At 48.8% G+C, this 15,090-nt stretch overlaps 2 protein-coding genes across 2 annotated transcripts; one reads left to right on the top strand and one right to left on the bottom strand.

Moving 5' to 3' along the window:
• Positions 1–6,490: 6,490 nt before the first annotated feature.
• Positions 6,491–9,991, top strand: LOC124708981 (glyoxylase I 4-like). The gene is made up of 4 exons (XM_047240617.1): positions 6,491–6,714; positions 7,565–7,654; positions 7,733–7,936; positions 9,719–9,991. Exons 1-4 carry the CDS (start codon positions 6,537–6,539, stop codon positions 9,805–9,807), a joined length of 561 nt encoding a protein of 186 aa, XP_047096573.1. The 5' UTR covers positions 6,491–6,536; the 3' UTR covers positions 9,808–9,991.
• A 302-nt stretch (positions 9,992–10,293) lies between these two features.
• Positions 10,294–11,728, bottom strand: LOC124646637 (protein ALP1-like). Its single transcript, XM_047186729.1, has one exon. It carries the CDS (start codon positions 11,726–11,728, stop codon positions 10,316–10,318), a length of 1,413 nt encoding a protein of 470 aa, XP_047042685.1. The 3' UTR covers positions 10,294–10,315.
• Between the last annotated feature and the right edge of the window lie 3,362 nt (positions 11,729–15,090).

Below are 15,090 nucleotides of genomic sequence, written 5' to 3' on the forward strand. Positions count from 1 at the left end.
TTGATTGCACATAACCTACTCGGAATTTGTTTGTAGATCAATAAGCTCCGCATGAAAACTTACTTGATTGCTTTCCCACCCTTCTTGACGATCAATTTCAGCAACCATGGATTCTCCATCTTCAATTCTCACATATTCACCCTTATAGTTGTCAAACCGTAGCACAGTACACCTCTTGTTCTCGGACCCCAAACAATCTTCTCCCCTATCTTCTCCACCAAATTGCGCACGGCCTCCTCCTCCTTTCCCTCCAATTCCTACGGATCAACATCTTCAAGATCAAGAGCCAACCTCACGGTGCTATTTGCAATGTCTTGGACGCTTCCATCACTCAGCTTTGCTTTACAGGGAAATAATTCGACTGTAATTGCGAACGTGGTGGCAGAATCGGGCGCATCATCTCCCCTGTCAATGGTGGGCAACGGCGGCGTAAGCAAGCAATTGACCCCCAAATCGGCCCCCAAATCGATAACGATAACATCAAAAGAAGGGGCGCATTACCGATTTGAAGCACCGACTCCTCCCTCCATCTGATTCAGCCCGCGCTCCTCTCGATCCGCCCAGATACGCTGATTCTAAATCGGCAATGAAACTGAACATCAAGACAAGATCCAGGGGTATGAGACTAGGATTTCGCAATTACTCACTTACAATGGCTCCACCGCCGCCGAGATAGATGCTCCGCCGCCGAAAAACTAGGCCCGCCGCTGTCGGAGAAGAAGCCCAGGGCGCCGCCGCTCGCCGCCGCTCCCGCGTTCACCACGCGCGAGTCGAGCCGACCGTTGAGTCGTGCGGGACCCTCGGTCGTGAACGGTTGACTCTACATGACCTGGACCATGGTGGACCCCACTTGTTATAACCCTCACCTGTCCTAACCTAATCGCATCCTAACTAAGTGTCTTAACCCGCGTCACCTGCCTGTCGCACGCGAGCTATTTCAACCAGAAAAAACGACGCATGGGAGCTATTTTAGCCAACTACGTCGCACCGTGGAGAATTTCACTCAACGACGTCGCATAGGAGCTATTGGCCCGATGAGGATGGGGCACACTTGTTCCTCAAATGCAAAGAAGTTCAAAATGCCTGGACATTGATTGGATTGGCTGAGCTACGTGATCGTATGTGCACTTACAGTGCTGCAGACTCTATGGTGCAGGAAATCCTAAGCCTAAAGGAAGCTGATAAGATTCTGGCATGTTGCATGCTGTGGCGATGGTGGATTGGAAGGAATAAATTAAACTCAGAAGGAAAACATAGAAGTTTTGGTTAGTCAGGCGAGATACTGGGCAGCGGAATCAACACAGTACTGCAAGAACAACAAAAAGGGGAGTGTGTCCATATGTCCGGCACTGAAGCAGATCCAATGGACCCCGCCAGAAGGTGACATGCTTAAAGTAAACTGTGATGGGGCATTTGCAGCAAGCTCAGGCACGGGAGGCTGGGGTTTCGTCCTTCGTGACCATGATGGTGCTGTAAGGGGCTCTGGTGCAGGATACCTTGCAACGGCAGCGAGTGCAGCATTGGCAGAAGCACACGCATGTCAGGAGGCTGTTCATGCTGCTGCTGGTTGGGGAGTTGGACACCTGCATGTGGAATCTGATGCACTACGGCTAGTTAAGGCCTTACAGGACAACTCTCTCGATCATACGCCAGAAGGAGTAATCTACCGGGACCTGCGTGCCTTTGTACGCTTGAACTTTATTTCTGTTCGGATTACTCATTGCCCAAGGGTGTGTAATAATCTAGCACATGAGCTAGCAGCTCTAGGAGTTCGTCGGCAGGAGGTCCGGTCACTTTGGCAGGAGTCTTTGCCTGATGAGGTTGTATTTGTCTTTGGCGCGGAGGCTTGGGCCGTCGCCGCCGCCGAGCCGGGCGCGCCGATCAGCTGCGGCGCCATGTCTCGATTTGACTGCGCCGGCAATGCGGGCGCTGGCTGCGGCTTGACGGGCGCTGGCTGGGATTAATTTTGGGTGGGAGTAAAGTCCAGATAATCCCCTATGTTTCAGGTTTGGGACGTTTAACTCCTCAGATTTAAAGTGGAGCACGGATAAATTATCGCTCGAAAACTAGATAGCTGTTTTAGGCTGATTTGGAGCGTGGTTTTGGGCTTTTGGCCACTACGTTCCAACGGGACGACGCATTTCGGACGCCGAAAATGTCCGTTTACGTCGGCTTAAATGGTCGAAATCGGTTGCGCGTCCGTTTGCGTTGGGAGGGTGGCTCCAGCGGCATGATGTATTTTTTTTAGATTTTGTATTTTTTTAACATGAAAACATAATTTACATAGTAAAAGAAAGGAAAATAAAAACCCTAAAACGCCTGTGCCTACTGGTTCTCGTCGTCGCTGTCGATCACGACGAGCTCCGGTACCATCCACGGCCAGTTGGGAAGCAGCAGAACATACGCCGGTGCCGCCGGCGGTGGTGGAGGTGGAGCAGCCGAGGCAGGTGGTGGTGCGTGAGGTGGAGCAACCCAGGCAGGTGGTGGTGCGTGAGGTGGAGCATCCTAGGCCAGTGGTGGAGGTGGAGCAGCCCACTCCGGCGGAGGAGGTTGAGCAGCCCACGCCGGTGGTGGAGGCCCCCACGAGTTGTACGACGGAGGTGGAGGCGCCGGTTACACCGGTTGCGTGGCCGAGTCCTGGAGCGCAATCGTAGGGCCTCTTCATCCGTGAGGCCTGGCTGACGAGGGATTAACCGTCAATGCCTACAGATTATAGACTTAGGGTTTCGTAAGAAGTAGAGGGAAATTAGATTTCGAAGGTTCGGCCGACAAAGGTGCTCGAGTCAAGATTATGGTGGTTCTGGTGGCAAAGATTTCGATCCCTCGTTTCTCCCTCGGCTCCCCTTTATATAGGAGGTGGAGCCGAGGTTTTTCGTGTCGTACAAGTTACAAACTATCCGAGACGCATTGGGCCTTTCCTATGTTGATACAAGATTCCTATTACAACTCTACTTTCCTTATCCGAAGATCTCTGGGCTTCTGGGCCTCCAAAGCTTCGGGTCCATGGGCTTCATATCTTTTTACATAACTAGGGTACTTTATTTGGCATGCCTGCTAGGCATACCTATGTCACCGGTGGCATGATGTCGTTGGTGTACCGGGGCTGCACTAGTCGGTCCACCTCCGAGACGAGGACGTCGAGCCTCGCGATCTCGTCGGCCGTCATGTTGTCTGGGTACTCGAACTTCCAGCCGTCTGCCATGGCCAACTGCCATTCTTGGAAAATGCACGCGACGTAGTCGTCGCAGTCGTCCTTGGCCTCCTCGTTGTGGTAGGCCAGCACGTCGCGGTAGTCCTCGTCGTCGCAGTCGTCCCCGTGTCGTCGTCGTTGTCATCATCTTGTGCAGGCGTCGGCGCCTACCGTGTTTGACGACGAGGCGTTGGTGGACGGTCAAAAGGGCAGTCCTTGTCGCTGAGGAAGCCCGCCCTCCTCCTTGTATCCTTCTCGGTCTCACAAAGGTGCGCCAGGTGTCGGAGTCGATAGCGTAGGCGGGATCGGCGCGGAGGTCCGGCGGTAGGTACCGCCGCCTGCACCGGATCTCGGCGCTCCTATATGGCTCGCGCGCAGGCACGGGCGGGACGGGCACTCGGAGCTAGCTCAGCCGCCAGCAGCCAGGCATGTGCATGTCCCCCCAGCCGTCGCACGGCGTCCAGTTCGCGTGCATCAGTCGCGCCACGCTGACGAGCAACGGCATTCTGTGCGGCCGCTCCGTCTTCTTGGTGCCGCTGCCGGACGCCTCGAAGTCGTTCTTCTTCCCCATGGTGCTGCGGCGGCGGTGGTGGGAGTGGAGGTGTGGGCGATGGCAGGAACGATGTCGGTCGACTTTTAAGGCCGGCCGCGCGCGGAAACGATGCCATTGAAGGCAGCGCGAGAGCCCGGCCGCCGCCCGCCGGCGCGCGCGCGAAGAGCCAGGCTGCGACATTGATGGCGAAGTCTCTGGCGCAGACGCAGAAACGCTGACCGCGGAAGCGATGCCCACGATACAGGCTCACTGCCAGGCGGGCCCGGTGGAAAAGGGAGCGGTCATTTGGGGCGTCCGTGCAGCGTCCGCCGCGACGCATCCCAGGCGCAAATATGCGCTGGGTTTGCATCGCTGCGGATGGCCCGGTCACTATGCATCGCCCGCTGGAGCGTGTTCCAAACGCATTTTCGGCTCGAGCGGATGCAAACGGTCGCTTATCATCCGTTTGCGTCGTCCTGTTGGAGATGCCCTAAGAGACGGGGCAGGAAAGTCCACTCCTCCCCTTTCGCGTCTCTCGCCCGTATTCTACCCAACCACTCTCTACGACTGCGCGTTCGAGGAGGACGACGATGGCGTGCGCGGCGGGCTGGCAGTGGTGTCGCAGCAGCCGGCAAGTGAGCTAAAGGTGATAGTTGTTCAGGTGAGTAATGAGCAATTGTGTCACTTAAAAGTGCCCCAAAAGGTATACATCTATTGGGGCACTTCAAAAAGTGCCCTAGTAGGTATACACATATTAGGGCATTTGAGAAGTGCTCCAATAGTTATACAATTAGGGGCACTTCGAAAAAGTTCCACTAATTGACTACTATTAGGGGCACTTTAACAAGTGCCACTAGGACAAGTGCCCCTATATCTATACCGTGGTGTAGTGTCAGCTGTGTCTACCTGTTAATGGAATCATGTGTTCCGTCTAAAAAAAAAAAGTAATGTGACCGAGTGACATGGCGCCCTCCTTAGATCATGGCGGAGCTCAACAAAAAGATATCCAATCGTGTACCACTATATTTTTTGAATAAAAATAAAGTATGAAGCTACATAAATCATATCCCAAAGACTACATCGGAAGCCAACACTTTATATTATTAAGCTAATTAGCTCGTGATTTATATGGTCACTTGATGGTAACTTAATCGGGAATCTATGGCCATACCGTTGACTAGAAAATTACTTTCAAATTAATCCCGTAGTTTATTTATCGAAGTGTTAAGGAGAAGAAAAATGAAAATGCGTTAGTCTTTGCCTCTTCATAAAAAGCGAAGAGAAATGTAGAAGGAGACAACTTCAGAAAAAAGTTTTACAAAACTCAATAGTTATTTTCTCTGTATCTACCAGCGTCATAAATTTCGAGAGCATGTTTTTGGGATGAATTTTTGTTTTTTGGACAAACGCGAATCTGAGGCGTGAAATTAATCCCGTGGGCACTAAAAAGAGAAACCAGAAAAACATTTGGACGATGCTACACGGTGCTATAGCACCGGTTAGTCTTCCGGAGTGCTCTCCTTGTCTAAATCTTAAATTTTCCTAAAATAGCAAGTTGACAGCGATGGGCGAGGTCTTTCCCGTCCAAAATTGTCGTCTACCAGAAAACCCCACTAATCACATGCAGTGGTCCCCCGTCTCCCAAAAGGAAAGAATAATTCTGGCCCTTCTCGTTCATTCTTGCTAAAAAAAAATTATCTACCGCTGAAAAAATTACATTCTCAAAAACAACAGATAACAGATACTTTGTGGTATAGTTGGGATGTAAAAATTGCAGTGACGCATGTAGAAAAGAGATAAAAAAATACATCCATGTACCGAAACTAGGATCACAAAACATACTAGTGTTTGACACCTTGATCCATTCGACAGTTTGGATGTAGAAAAATGTCAAAAGTTACATTCCGAAGTCGTAAGTCTCATCTAGAATTGTGGAAAAATTACATCTCAAACCTTCATTATTTTGGAATGTAAAAAATATAGGAAAAGTACATCCAATTCCAAAAATATACATCCAAAACTGGGAAAACAATTGCTACAGTTACATCCAATTACAATATTGTTTCCAGAATTGAGAAAAAATGTAGAAAAGTACATGATCCCACTACAAAAATTACATCCGTTATGATAGCTCACCAATTTGTAGCTCAAAATCTGCCCAAATCGACGGGATCTGGAGGTACCTGATCTGGCCGACGCGGTGGAGATCCGCCGCAAGGAAGACGGCGTCGAGCGCCGCCTCCATCGGGGCCGGGCGGGTGAGTAGCCGGCGAAGGTCTGGCGCACCGGGCCGGGCAGGTGAGTCGCCGGCGAAGGACGGGCGCGCCGGCCGGCAGGTGAGTCGCCGGCGAAGGACGGCGCGCCGAGCCGGGCGGGTGAGTCGCCGGCGAAGGTCGGGCGCGCCGTGGCCGGGCGGAGGAGTCGCCGGCGGAGGTCGAGCGCGCCGGGGCTGTGCGGGCGCGTCGTCGGATGAGCACCACCACCACCTCTGGTTTTTCTAGAGTTTGGAGACGGAGATGCAAATGAGCACCACCACGATCCGTGAATTTATTTCGTGATGACAGCCTGGCCACACGTGGACCACAAACGTCCAGAAAAGCAACCGCTTTAGGTACACCGTTAGATGAAAATCGTGAGGCCCGGGCGGGGAGCACCCTGTAACACAACACAGTGCCCTGGCAGTAAATAGAATTTGGGAAAAACAATATAGGAAAGGGACAGTGAGAGGTGAGAAGGCCGGAGCCACACAAAATAATACAGGCCCAGAAAGCCCACGCAAGGAACCGAAGCGTAGGAAGCTCTTGGAAGGCCGCAATGGCGATGAGGTGCCTCTCTTCTCTCCCTCTCCTCTCCCCGTCCTGCTCCAGGAAAGCCTGCGCTGTGGTCAAGACGCATCCTGCCAACTCTGCCGCCGCGCACCGCCGGATCCGGACCCATATGTCGGTGGCCACCGGCGGCGAGCAGGCCCTGACGGCCCAGGAGCAGTTCCAGGGTGAGTTCTTGGTTCTCTTAGAGGTAGCAAATCTGCCTAGAAGAAACGTACCTTTCCCTATATGAATTGTATTTAGCTGGTTGATGGAGCACAACCAATGTTTTTAGATGATTAGTTGCAGGATTACCAAATATGTGGAGTGGAAACATATGGCTGAGTACTTGAGTGGTTGGTAATTGTTGTCACATTTTGGGGGTGGGGGACGATGTTTTGCTCCCTCAGTTTGGGATATGGATGTCCAATAAACTTATTCATGTGAAGTTAGATCAGTACGACTAGGATTGGATCTGCAAACTGCAACTTTGTATTAGCTTGCAGATCCAATTCTGGAAGCTATTTGTGTTTGTCTTTTTGAGATGAGGGTCAATTTAGAGGACTACACAACTTCGCTAGCAACGTAAGCGTTGACAAATTGTTCTTTGAAAGTCGCAATTCCATGCCAATACTTTAGGTATTAAAACCTCAGACAGCAACATGCTTGTAGTAGGTGGTACTGAATTAGCAAAATTGTAACTGCAACTGTTTCAACTATATTCTTGCTTAACAGAAAACAGTAGCCAGGGTTGCCAACAAAGTCCACCTCGGTCAATGTACATGGTGTACATTTTCTCTAAAATTATAAGTGCTCAGTGTTCACTAGATTTTACTTGCATGTTATAGAATACTTCCAACATCAAAACACAAGTGCTAAGTAGGCCTTGGCCTCTCTGTACAAGGAGACCATTAAAAGTTTAATTTGCTTAACGTCCTGGAGCATTCTGCAGTCCTATCGGTCTTAACCAAATTTTTTGGTCAAAGTTCCATGATTTTCCTCAGTCTGAATGAAAATCACTTCTGATGTTTAATGCAGAACCGGAATATGGAGTTGTTAGTATTCACCATGTTGGAATACTATGTGAAAATCTTGAAAGGTCAATAGCCTTCTACCAGGACATCCTTGGTGAGTTACTTTAACTTGTACATATTATACGTTTGTATCCACTGCTTGTAAAGTAAAACAATATTGTTGGTCATTCAGGTCTTAAGGTGAATCTTGCTAGGCCAAATGACAAGCTACCGTACAGAGGTGCTTGGCTCTGGGTTGGCTCTGAGATGATCCACTTGATGGAGTTGCCAAATCCGGATCCACTGACAGGACGCCCAGAGCATGGTGGACGTGATCGTCATACCTGTATAGCAATCAAAGATGTGTTGAAATTGAAAGAAGTTTTCGACAAAGCTGGTATTTCCTTATTCTTACTCTATTTTTCCCTGTTGCGAATAAACACACCGGCTACAGTGGGCAAATACCTTTTTTTCTCTAGCCTTACATTACTTCCATAAGTAGCACAAAGATGCCAACGGCTACAAGTCAGCAACTGAACACATAAGCTCCAAAAGGACCTGGACACACTCGTGTATCAACACTATTAAGTTAAATTTGTCAATTTAACATGAACTGCCGTAACCCGTGGATCAATAGTACAGTACTCGATTGAACTTGTAGAACTGTGCCATGTCGTTTACCATGGTAGTATGGTTATAGAGATATACATAACTATATCAGCATGTACTGTTAGAGTGGAGTTATTAAGACTGCGGTATTGTTCTTCCAAAAATTGTAACTTTAGCTTTAGTATGGGTATTTGTGTGGGAGACATGGTTAACAAAGAAGGAAGTCTCACTGGGTAAAACAGTATGTCTTACTCTTGAAAGGCTAGCTTGTGCTTGGTTTACGGTAACCATCCTATAGCAAATTGTTGCAAGGTGTAAGCAGGTCTTGATGTTGTAGTTGACTCAACACTTCAACACTGATTGACTGATGTTGACAGATAATCTTGTAGAAGTCTGGTCAGTGGATTTATAATAATCTCAAACGTATTACACCCACATGACTTTGGCATCCACATTCCCATCCTTTTGACATAAGAGGAGAAGACCCATGTCCACCATTTCATTATTTATGTTACAACTTATTTTTCTCTTAGTTGACATTACTGCTTCACCTGCTCTCTTTATAACGTTTATTTAATCTAAACTAAAATTTGTGTTTGTCAATACGCTGGGTTCTCACTGTGCAGTGTGAATTAGCTTCGCGGAATTTCTCTATCCTCCATTGTTCCTGACAACACATGACCCTTTTTACTACCTTTTTTTTTCTCTACTTGGCGACCTCCGTAATTGGTAGTAGAACATCTAGCCTTACATTACTTCCATAAGTAGCACAAAGGTGCCAACGGCTACAAGTCTGCAACTGAACACATAAGCTCCAAAAGGACCTGGACACACTCATGTATCAACACTATAAGTTTTCAATTTAAATATGAACTGCCGTAACCCGTGGATCAATACTAGTACAGTACTCAAAATTGAACTTGTAGAACTGTGCCATGGCGTTTACCATGATAGTATGGTTATAGGGATATACATAACTATATCAGCATGTACTGTTAGAGTGGAGTTATTAAGACTGCGGTATGGTTCTTCCAAAAAAAAAAAACTGTAGCTTTAGTCTGGGTATTTGTGTGGGAGACATGGTCAACAAACAAGGAAGCCTCCCTGTGTAAAACTGTATGTCTTTACTCGTGAAAGGCTTGTGCTTGGTTTAAAGTAACCATCCTATAGCAAATTGTTGCAAGGTGTAAGGAGGTCTTGATGTTATCGTTGACTCAACACTTCAATACTGATTGACTGATGTTGACAGATTATTATTTAGAAGTCTGGTCAGTGGATTTATAATAGTCTCAAACATGACTTTGGTAGCCACATTCCCATCCTTTTGACATAAGAGGAGAAGACCCGTGTCCACCGTTTCATGATTTATGTTACAACTTGTTTCTCTTAGTTGACATTACCGGTTCACCTGCTCTCTTTATAATGTTTATTATTTAATCTGCATTGCTCTTTGTGTTTTTCAATACGCTGGGTTCTTAATACAGACTGTTAATTAGCTTCACAGAACATTTCTCTATCTTCCATTGTCCCTGACAACACATGACCATTTTTACTCCCTAACTGGGTGCAGGAATCAGCTACACGCTCAGCAAATCCGGGCGACCAGCGATCTTTGCACGAGACCCGGATGGAAATGCGTTGGAATTCACTCAAGTGTAGCAACCGAGAGAGGGATTTCCAACTGGAACACCTCATAGCATTATGCTTGTAAGATCAGTGTACCAACAACCTTGTTGCGGGTCTTGCTGTTTAGCAAATAAGGCCTGTCTGGGGCAATTCAGGTTGTGCCTTGTACATATCAGTCAAGTAAACGAGATGTATACCACATGATGATAGATTGATAGCAGGTCATGTACTCATGTCATGGCACTGAAAATGTTGTCCATTACTGAAAAGTCATTTATGTAAACACATGAATCTTGTAAATTCCTTGCACATGATGATAATACTTACAGTAAATTTGCCTGGATACTTGCCTGCACTACATTTTCTGCGAGTGCCTTATGAATCTGTGTTCTTGGAACATACTACTACATAAAAGAATGTCTGAAAGCTGCATGTTGTGATGTACTACTGGGGGAGTCTTCCATGCCCCCTCCAGTAGCTCAAATTACAAAGAGAAAGGATCTCAAAAAAAAAAAATTACAAAGAGAAAGACAGCTAAAGCCTAAAAGAATGTGACTGCGTGTCCGCCGTGTAGTAGGTCGTGCGCGATCCTGTCCCGCTCCTTCTCAGCCGCGGCGGAGCGCACGGGCTCAGCCGCGACCACCTCGTCGGCGAAGTGGTTGTCGAGGTCGACGAGGAGCTCGGGGTCGATCTCCTCGCCGCTGCGCTGGCAGAAGTTGTGCAGCACGCAGCATGCCCCGATCATGTTGTGCAGGTCGGGGAGCTTGGGCTCGGCGCGGCGCTGCAGGCAGCGCCAGCGCGCCTTGAGGTTCCGGAACGCGGCCTGCGCGGTGGCGCGCGCCGCGGCGAGGCGCTCGTTGAATGCGTGCTGCGCCCAGGTGAGGTTGCGGTGCGCGTAGGGCACGAGCATCCAGTCCGTGAGCGGGTAGCTGGCGCCGCCGACGAGGCGGCGCTGGGGCCCGAGGAGGGTGCTGGCGCTTAGGGCGGAGCGGTCGAGGACGGCGGCGTCGGAGAGGGAGCCCGGCAGGCCGATGCTGATGTCGGTGAAGGCGCCGTCGGGGGCGACGACGGCCTGCACGGCGACGGAGTAGGAGGTCTTGCTGTTGCGCTCGGTGAGGCGGCGGTTGTAGTAGTCGGCTACGCCGTCCTTGGGCGGGCCGATGGGGACGTGGTCGGTGCAGAGCGCGCCGACGACGCCGGGGATGCCTGATGTGTTGTGGAAGGCGGGGGAGGGGGAGGAGACGGGCCAGCGGATGGTGCGGGGGAGGAGGACGGTGGTTAGGGCGGCGCAGACCTGGAGCACGATGTTGTGGCAGGTGGAGATGCCGAGCCCGAAGCGGCGGGAGACCTCGCGGAGGGGCTCCCCCGTGGCGAGGCGCCAGAGGCAGACGGCGACGCGCTGGTGGACCGGGATGGCGGCGCGGAGGGCCGTGTCCTCCTTGGCGACGGCCGCGCTGAGGTCGTCGCAGAGCGCGTCGAAGGTGGCGCGGGACATCCGGAAGGCGGCCCGGAACTCGGCGTCTGGGCAGGTGGCGCTGCTCAGGCGGTCCCACCACTCCGTGCTCCGCTCCCGCACCCACACCCGCCTGCCCCCGCCGCGGCCCGCGGGCGGGGAGCCGCTGTTGGCGGGCGAGGCCGGCGGGGATGTTTTCCTCCTGAGTGTGGCCGAGCGCGAGGCGCCAGCCGTGGAGGGCTCGTCGGCTGCTGTTGGGGTGAGGGCGCGCTTCTTGCCGTGGGTCGTAGGTGGTGCTGGGGGAGCCGGTGGTAGCGGCGCGGCGGAGAAGGTTGGAGCAGTGGTGGGCGGTGTGTTGTCGGCGTAGGCGAAGAGGGCGTCGGTGGTGAAGTCGTCGTTCATGAGGAAGGCCATGAGGGAGGACTGGTCGTAGTCGCCGGCGACGGCGGGAGCGTCGAAGAAGGAGGGGATAGGGGTGAAGGGCGTGACGTAGGTGCTCATGATCAGATCAGACTCGCCGAGCTCGATCGAAGAGTAGCAGCTGAGGGGATGATGGAGTTGCTCGAGTTTGCAAGAGTGAGGAGGAGTTGATCGTGGGGGGATGGGAGAGGAGGTCGCTGAAGGTGAAGGTTGGAGGTGGAAGTGAGGGTGTGGAAGTGTTATATAGGTATGGGGGACACGGCGGGAGGTTGGGGTCCAACGCGGTATGATGTACTAGAAGGCAGGCGGTAGGAAGCTAGGGATGCGCGCGCGCGTGTGTGGCGTTGTACCGCGGGGTACGCGGGCGGGGAGAACGGAACGGGAAAGCGAGTAGAGTAGATAGGGAGAGTGGCAGCTGGTGGGCTGGGATTCGCGGATGGGTCCCACCGCAGCGTTGGTGTGGTGCCGGCTTTGCTTGTCTTTTTGCGTGACGCCGCGTGTTTCTGTGTGCGGGGCCGCGCCGTGTGGACCTGCGTGCGGATCGATCCACCGGTCGGTGACGGCTCCTTTCTATTTCCGGATTTTTCTGGGACCACGCCCCGCCCGCCCGTCCTGTATGCTCTTGCCCGGCGGGTCTTTTTCTATGGGCGCCTCCTACGCGTCGCCGGCCCGGATTGCCAACGTGCAGTAAAAATTCATCTATCCAGAAGCGGATTGTTAACTCCGCTGCCCTCAGTTCTGACTGACTGACCTAAGACTACTCAACCATTCCGCAATATGCACATACTTTTATTCGAAAATAATCTGCTTCAAGCTACGAATCTAAAAGCAATCATCTAATTTAGAGGTTGATATTAGGAAACACAAAAAAGAACTCATGGAGGAATATGATACTTTAGATATCTTGGCTGAAACCCAGCCTTTAGATGAACCAAGTAGGAAAAGACTAGAAGATATACTCATTGAGCTCAATACTTATTGGGTCATTGAGGAGACAAAGGCTAGGCAGAGATCCAGAGATAGAAATATCCTGGAGGGAGATAGGAATATAGCTTATTTTCATGCAGTAGCTAACCAAAGAAGAAGGAAGAAAAGAATTAATGTCTTAGAGGGTTCAGATGACCCTGTAACTGACCAAAAAGGCATGCTCAAAATAGCTACTGAGTTTTACAAGGAGTTGTTTAAGAAGGAAGAAAGACATGATATTAGATTAATGAATGACTTCTTCTCTCAGACAGAAGGCTCCAGCAGTGCCCGGCTTTAAATTAATAAAGCCCCACGGCCACAAGGTTCACAATGACTTCTTCTCTCCTGAAGAGAAACTCACTCTACAGGAAAATCTTGAACTAGAAAAAGAGTTCTCTGAGGAAGAAATTATAAATGCAGTGTTTGGGTCTTATGCTGAAGGGGCACCTGGTCCTGATGGACTATCTTTCCTTTTTTTTCCAATCTTTTTGGGACATTATTAAAGGAGATCTTCTTGAGCTCTTTGATGATTGGTATCATAATAGATTAGACATTTACAGACTAAATTTTGCTATGATAACCCTGATTCCTAAAGAGGATGATGCAAAAGAAATGAGGAAGTTTAGACCTATTAGTCTGTTGAACTGTGTGTTTAAGATTTTTACCAAGGTCATTACTAATAGATTCTCCTTGTTGATTGACAGATTGATTTCCCAACAACAATGTGCTTTCATTAAGGGTAGGTTTATTTTAGATCATTCATGAAGTGCATAGGAAAAAAGAGAAAGGTTTAGTCTTCAAAATAGATTAAGAAAAGGCGTATGATAGAGTAAATCTATGCTTTCTTTATGAAATTCTACATCTTAGAGGGTTTGGGAGAAAATTATCTCTATGATTAAACAGATTACCCAAGGGGGCTCTGTTGGGGTTAAGGTAAATGATGTCGAGGGAGATTTTTGCCTCACTGGTAAAGGTTTAAGGCAAGGGGGTCCTTTTGCGCCTCTCCTTTTTAATTTTGTGGTTGATGTCTTTTCCAAAATGATAAATAAGGGCGCGTCCTGTGGCATGATCAGAGGATTATGTCCACACTTAGTTCCCGGGGGAGTGATTAGTCTGCAGTATGCAGATGACACATTACTCATCCTGCAAAAAAAATTAAAGAAATGCCATAAATCTTAAATGGACTCTTACTTTGTTTTGAACAATTATCAGGGATGAAAATCAATTATCATAAAAGTGAATTGATGGCTATTAACATGGTAGAGGATGAACTTGCTCCTTTCTTAGATATCTTTCAATGTGTGGCTGGGAAGTTTCCTGTTAAGTATTTAGGACTTCCTCTACACTTCAGTAAGCTTAAAAGAGAAAATCTGCAACCTCTGGTTGACAGTCTGCTTAGTAGAATGGCAGGATGGAGGGGGAAATTGCTGTCTTTGGAGGCAAAAAGAATCCTCATTCAAACTGTCTTGTCTAGCATCCCTGTATACATGCTTTCCTTTTTTAAGTTCCCCAAGTGGGCTCTAGATCTTATCAATACTCAGATTGCTAATTGTATGTGGGATGGTGCAGATGGAAATAAGAAAATACACTTAGCTAACTGGCCCTCTATCTGTATGAGGAAGGAATATGGTGGGCTTGGTATACCAAACCTCCAGGATTTAAATATTTGTTTAGTTGGCTCTTGGATTAAAATATACATATATGGGGAAGGTAGTCTCTGGAAAAAGATAGTAGATGCTAAATATAACACTAGAAATCCTAATATCTTTTGTTGCCAAGACATAAATCCCTCTGTCTTCTGGAAGGGTATGATGTGGGCATCTCGAGCTGTTAAATTTGGCTATAAATGGAAAATTGGGAATGGTAGGACTGTTAGATTCTGGGAGGACACTTGGTTTGGAAATGCACCTTTGTCCACTCAGTATTGGGACATTTACTTTGTGGTTAATCAACAAATGAAAACTGTTGCTGATTTATGGGATGGACAACAGTTAAAGTGCGACTTTAGGAGAACTTTTACTCCTCAGATGATGAAAATGTGGCTTGAGATAGGTGAAATTGCTCAGACTATTACTTTCTCTGAGGAAGAGGACCAGCTTATCTGGAAGTATGAGACAAAAGGAGTCTACTCATCTAAATCTCTATATGCTATTATCAATTTTAGAGGGATTCAACCAGTTTTCCTGCCTACTGTTTGGGATTTAAAAATCCCACCTAGAGTTCAAATCTTTCTCTGGTTGTTATCCCAAAACAAAATCATGACTAGAGATAATCTTAGACATAGAGGTATTCAAAAACCTTTGGTTTGTGAGCTTTGTAGTGAATTAGAATCTGTTAAGCACATGTTCTTTGACTGCTTAGTTTCTAGGTTGCTTTGGTCTGTGGTGCAAGAGATTTAGAGATTGTTGATTACTTATCCCTTGCATCCAAATGGCTTTGCAATAAAAAATTTGAGCAGTTCAATGTTGTCTCATCTG

The sequence above is a fragment of the Lolium rigidum genome, chromosome 4, assembly GCF_022539505.1.
Source record: "Lolium rigidum isolate FL_2022 chromosome 4, APGP_CSIRO_Lrig_0.1, whole genome shotgun sequence".
Taxonomy (NCBI): Eukaryota; Viridiplantae; Streptophyta; class Magnoliopsida; order Poales; family Poaceae; genus Lolium; species Lolium rigidum.

Bases quoted from the DNA above. Each gene is read 5' to 3' on its own strand.
- LOC124708981 (XM_047240617.1), top strand. From the start codon at position 6,537: ATGGCGATGAGGTGCCTCTCTTCTCTCCCTCTCCTCTCCCCGTCCTGC. The intron at 7,655-7,732 runs GTGAGTTACTTT...TTGGTCATTCAG, and splicing joins CTTCTACCAGGACATCCTTG to GTCTTAAGGTGAATCTTGCT. The intron at 7,937-9,718 runs GTATTTCCTTAT...AACTGGGTGCAG, and splicing joins AGAAGTTTTCGACAAAGCTG to GAATCAGCTACACGCTCAGC.
- LOC124646637 (XM_047186729.1), bottom strand. From the start codon at position 11,728: ATGAGCACCTACGTCACGCCCTTCACCCCTATCCCCTCCTTCTTCGAC.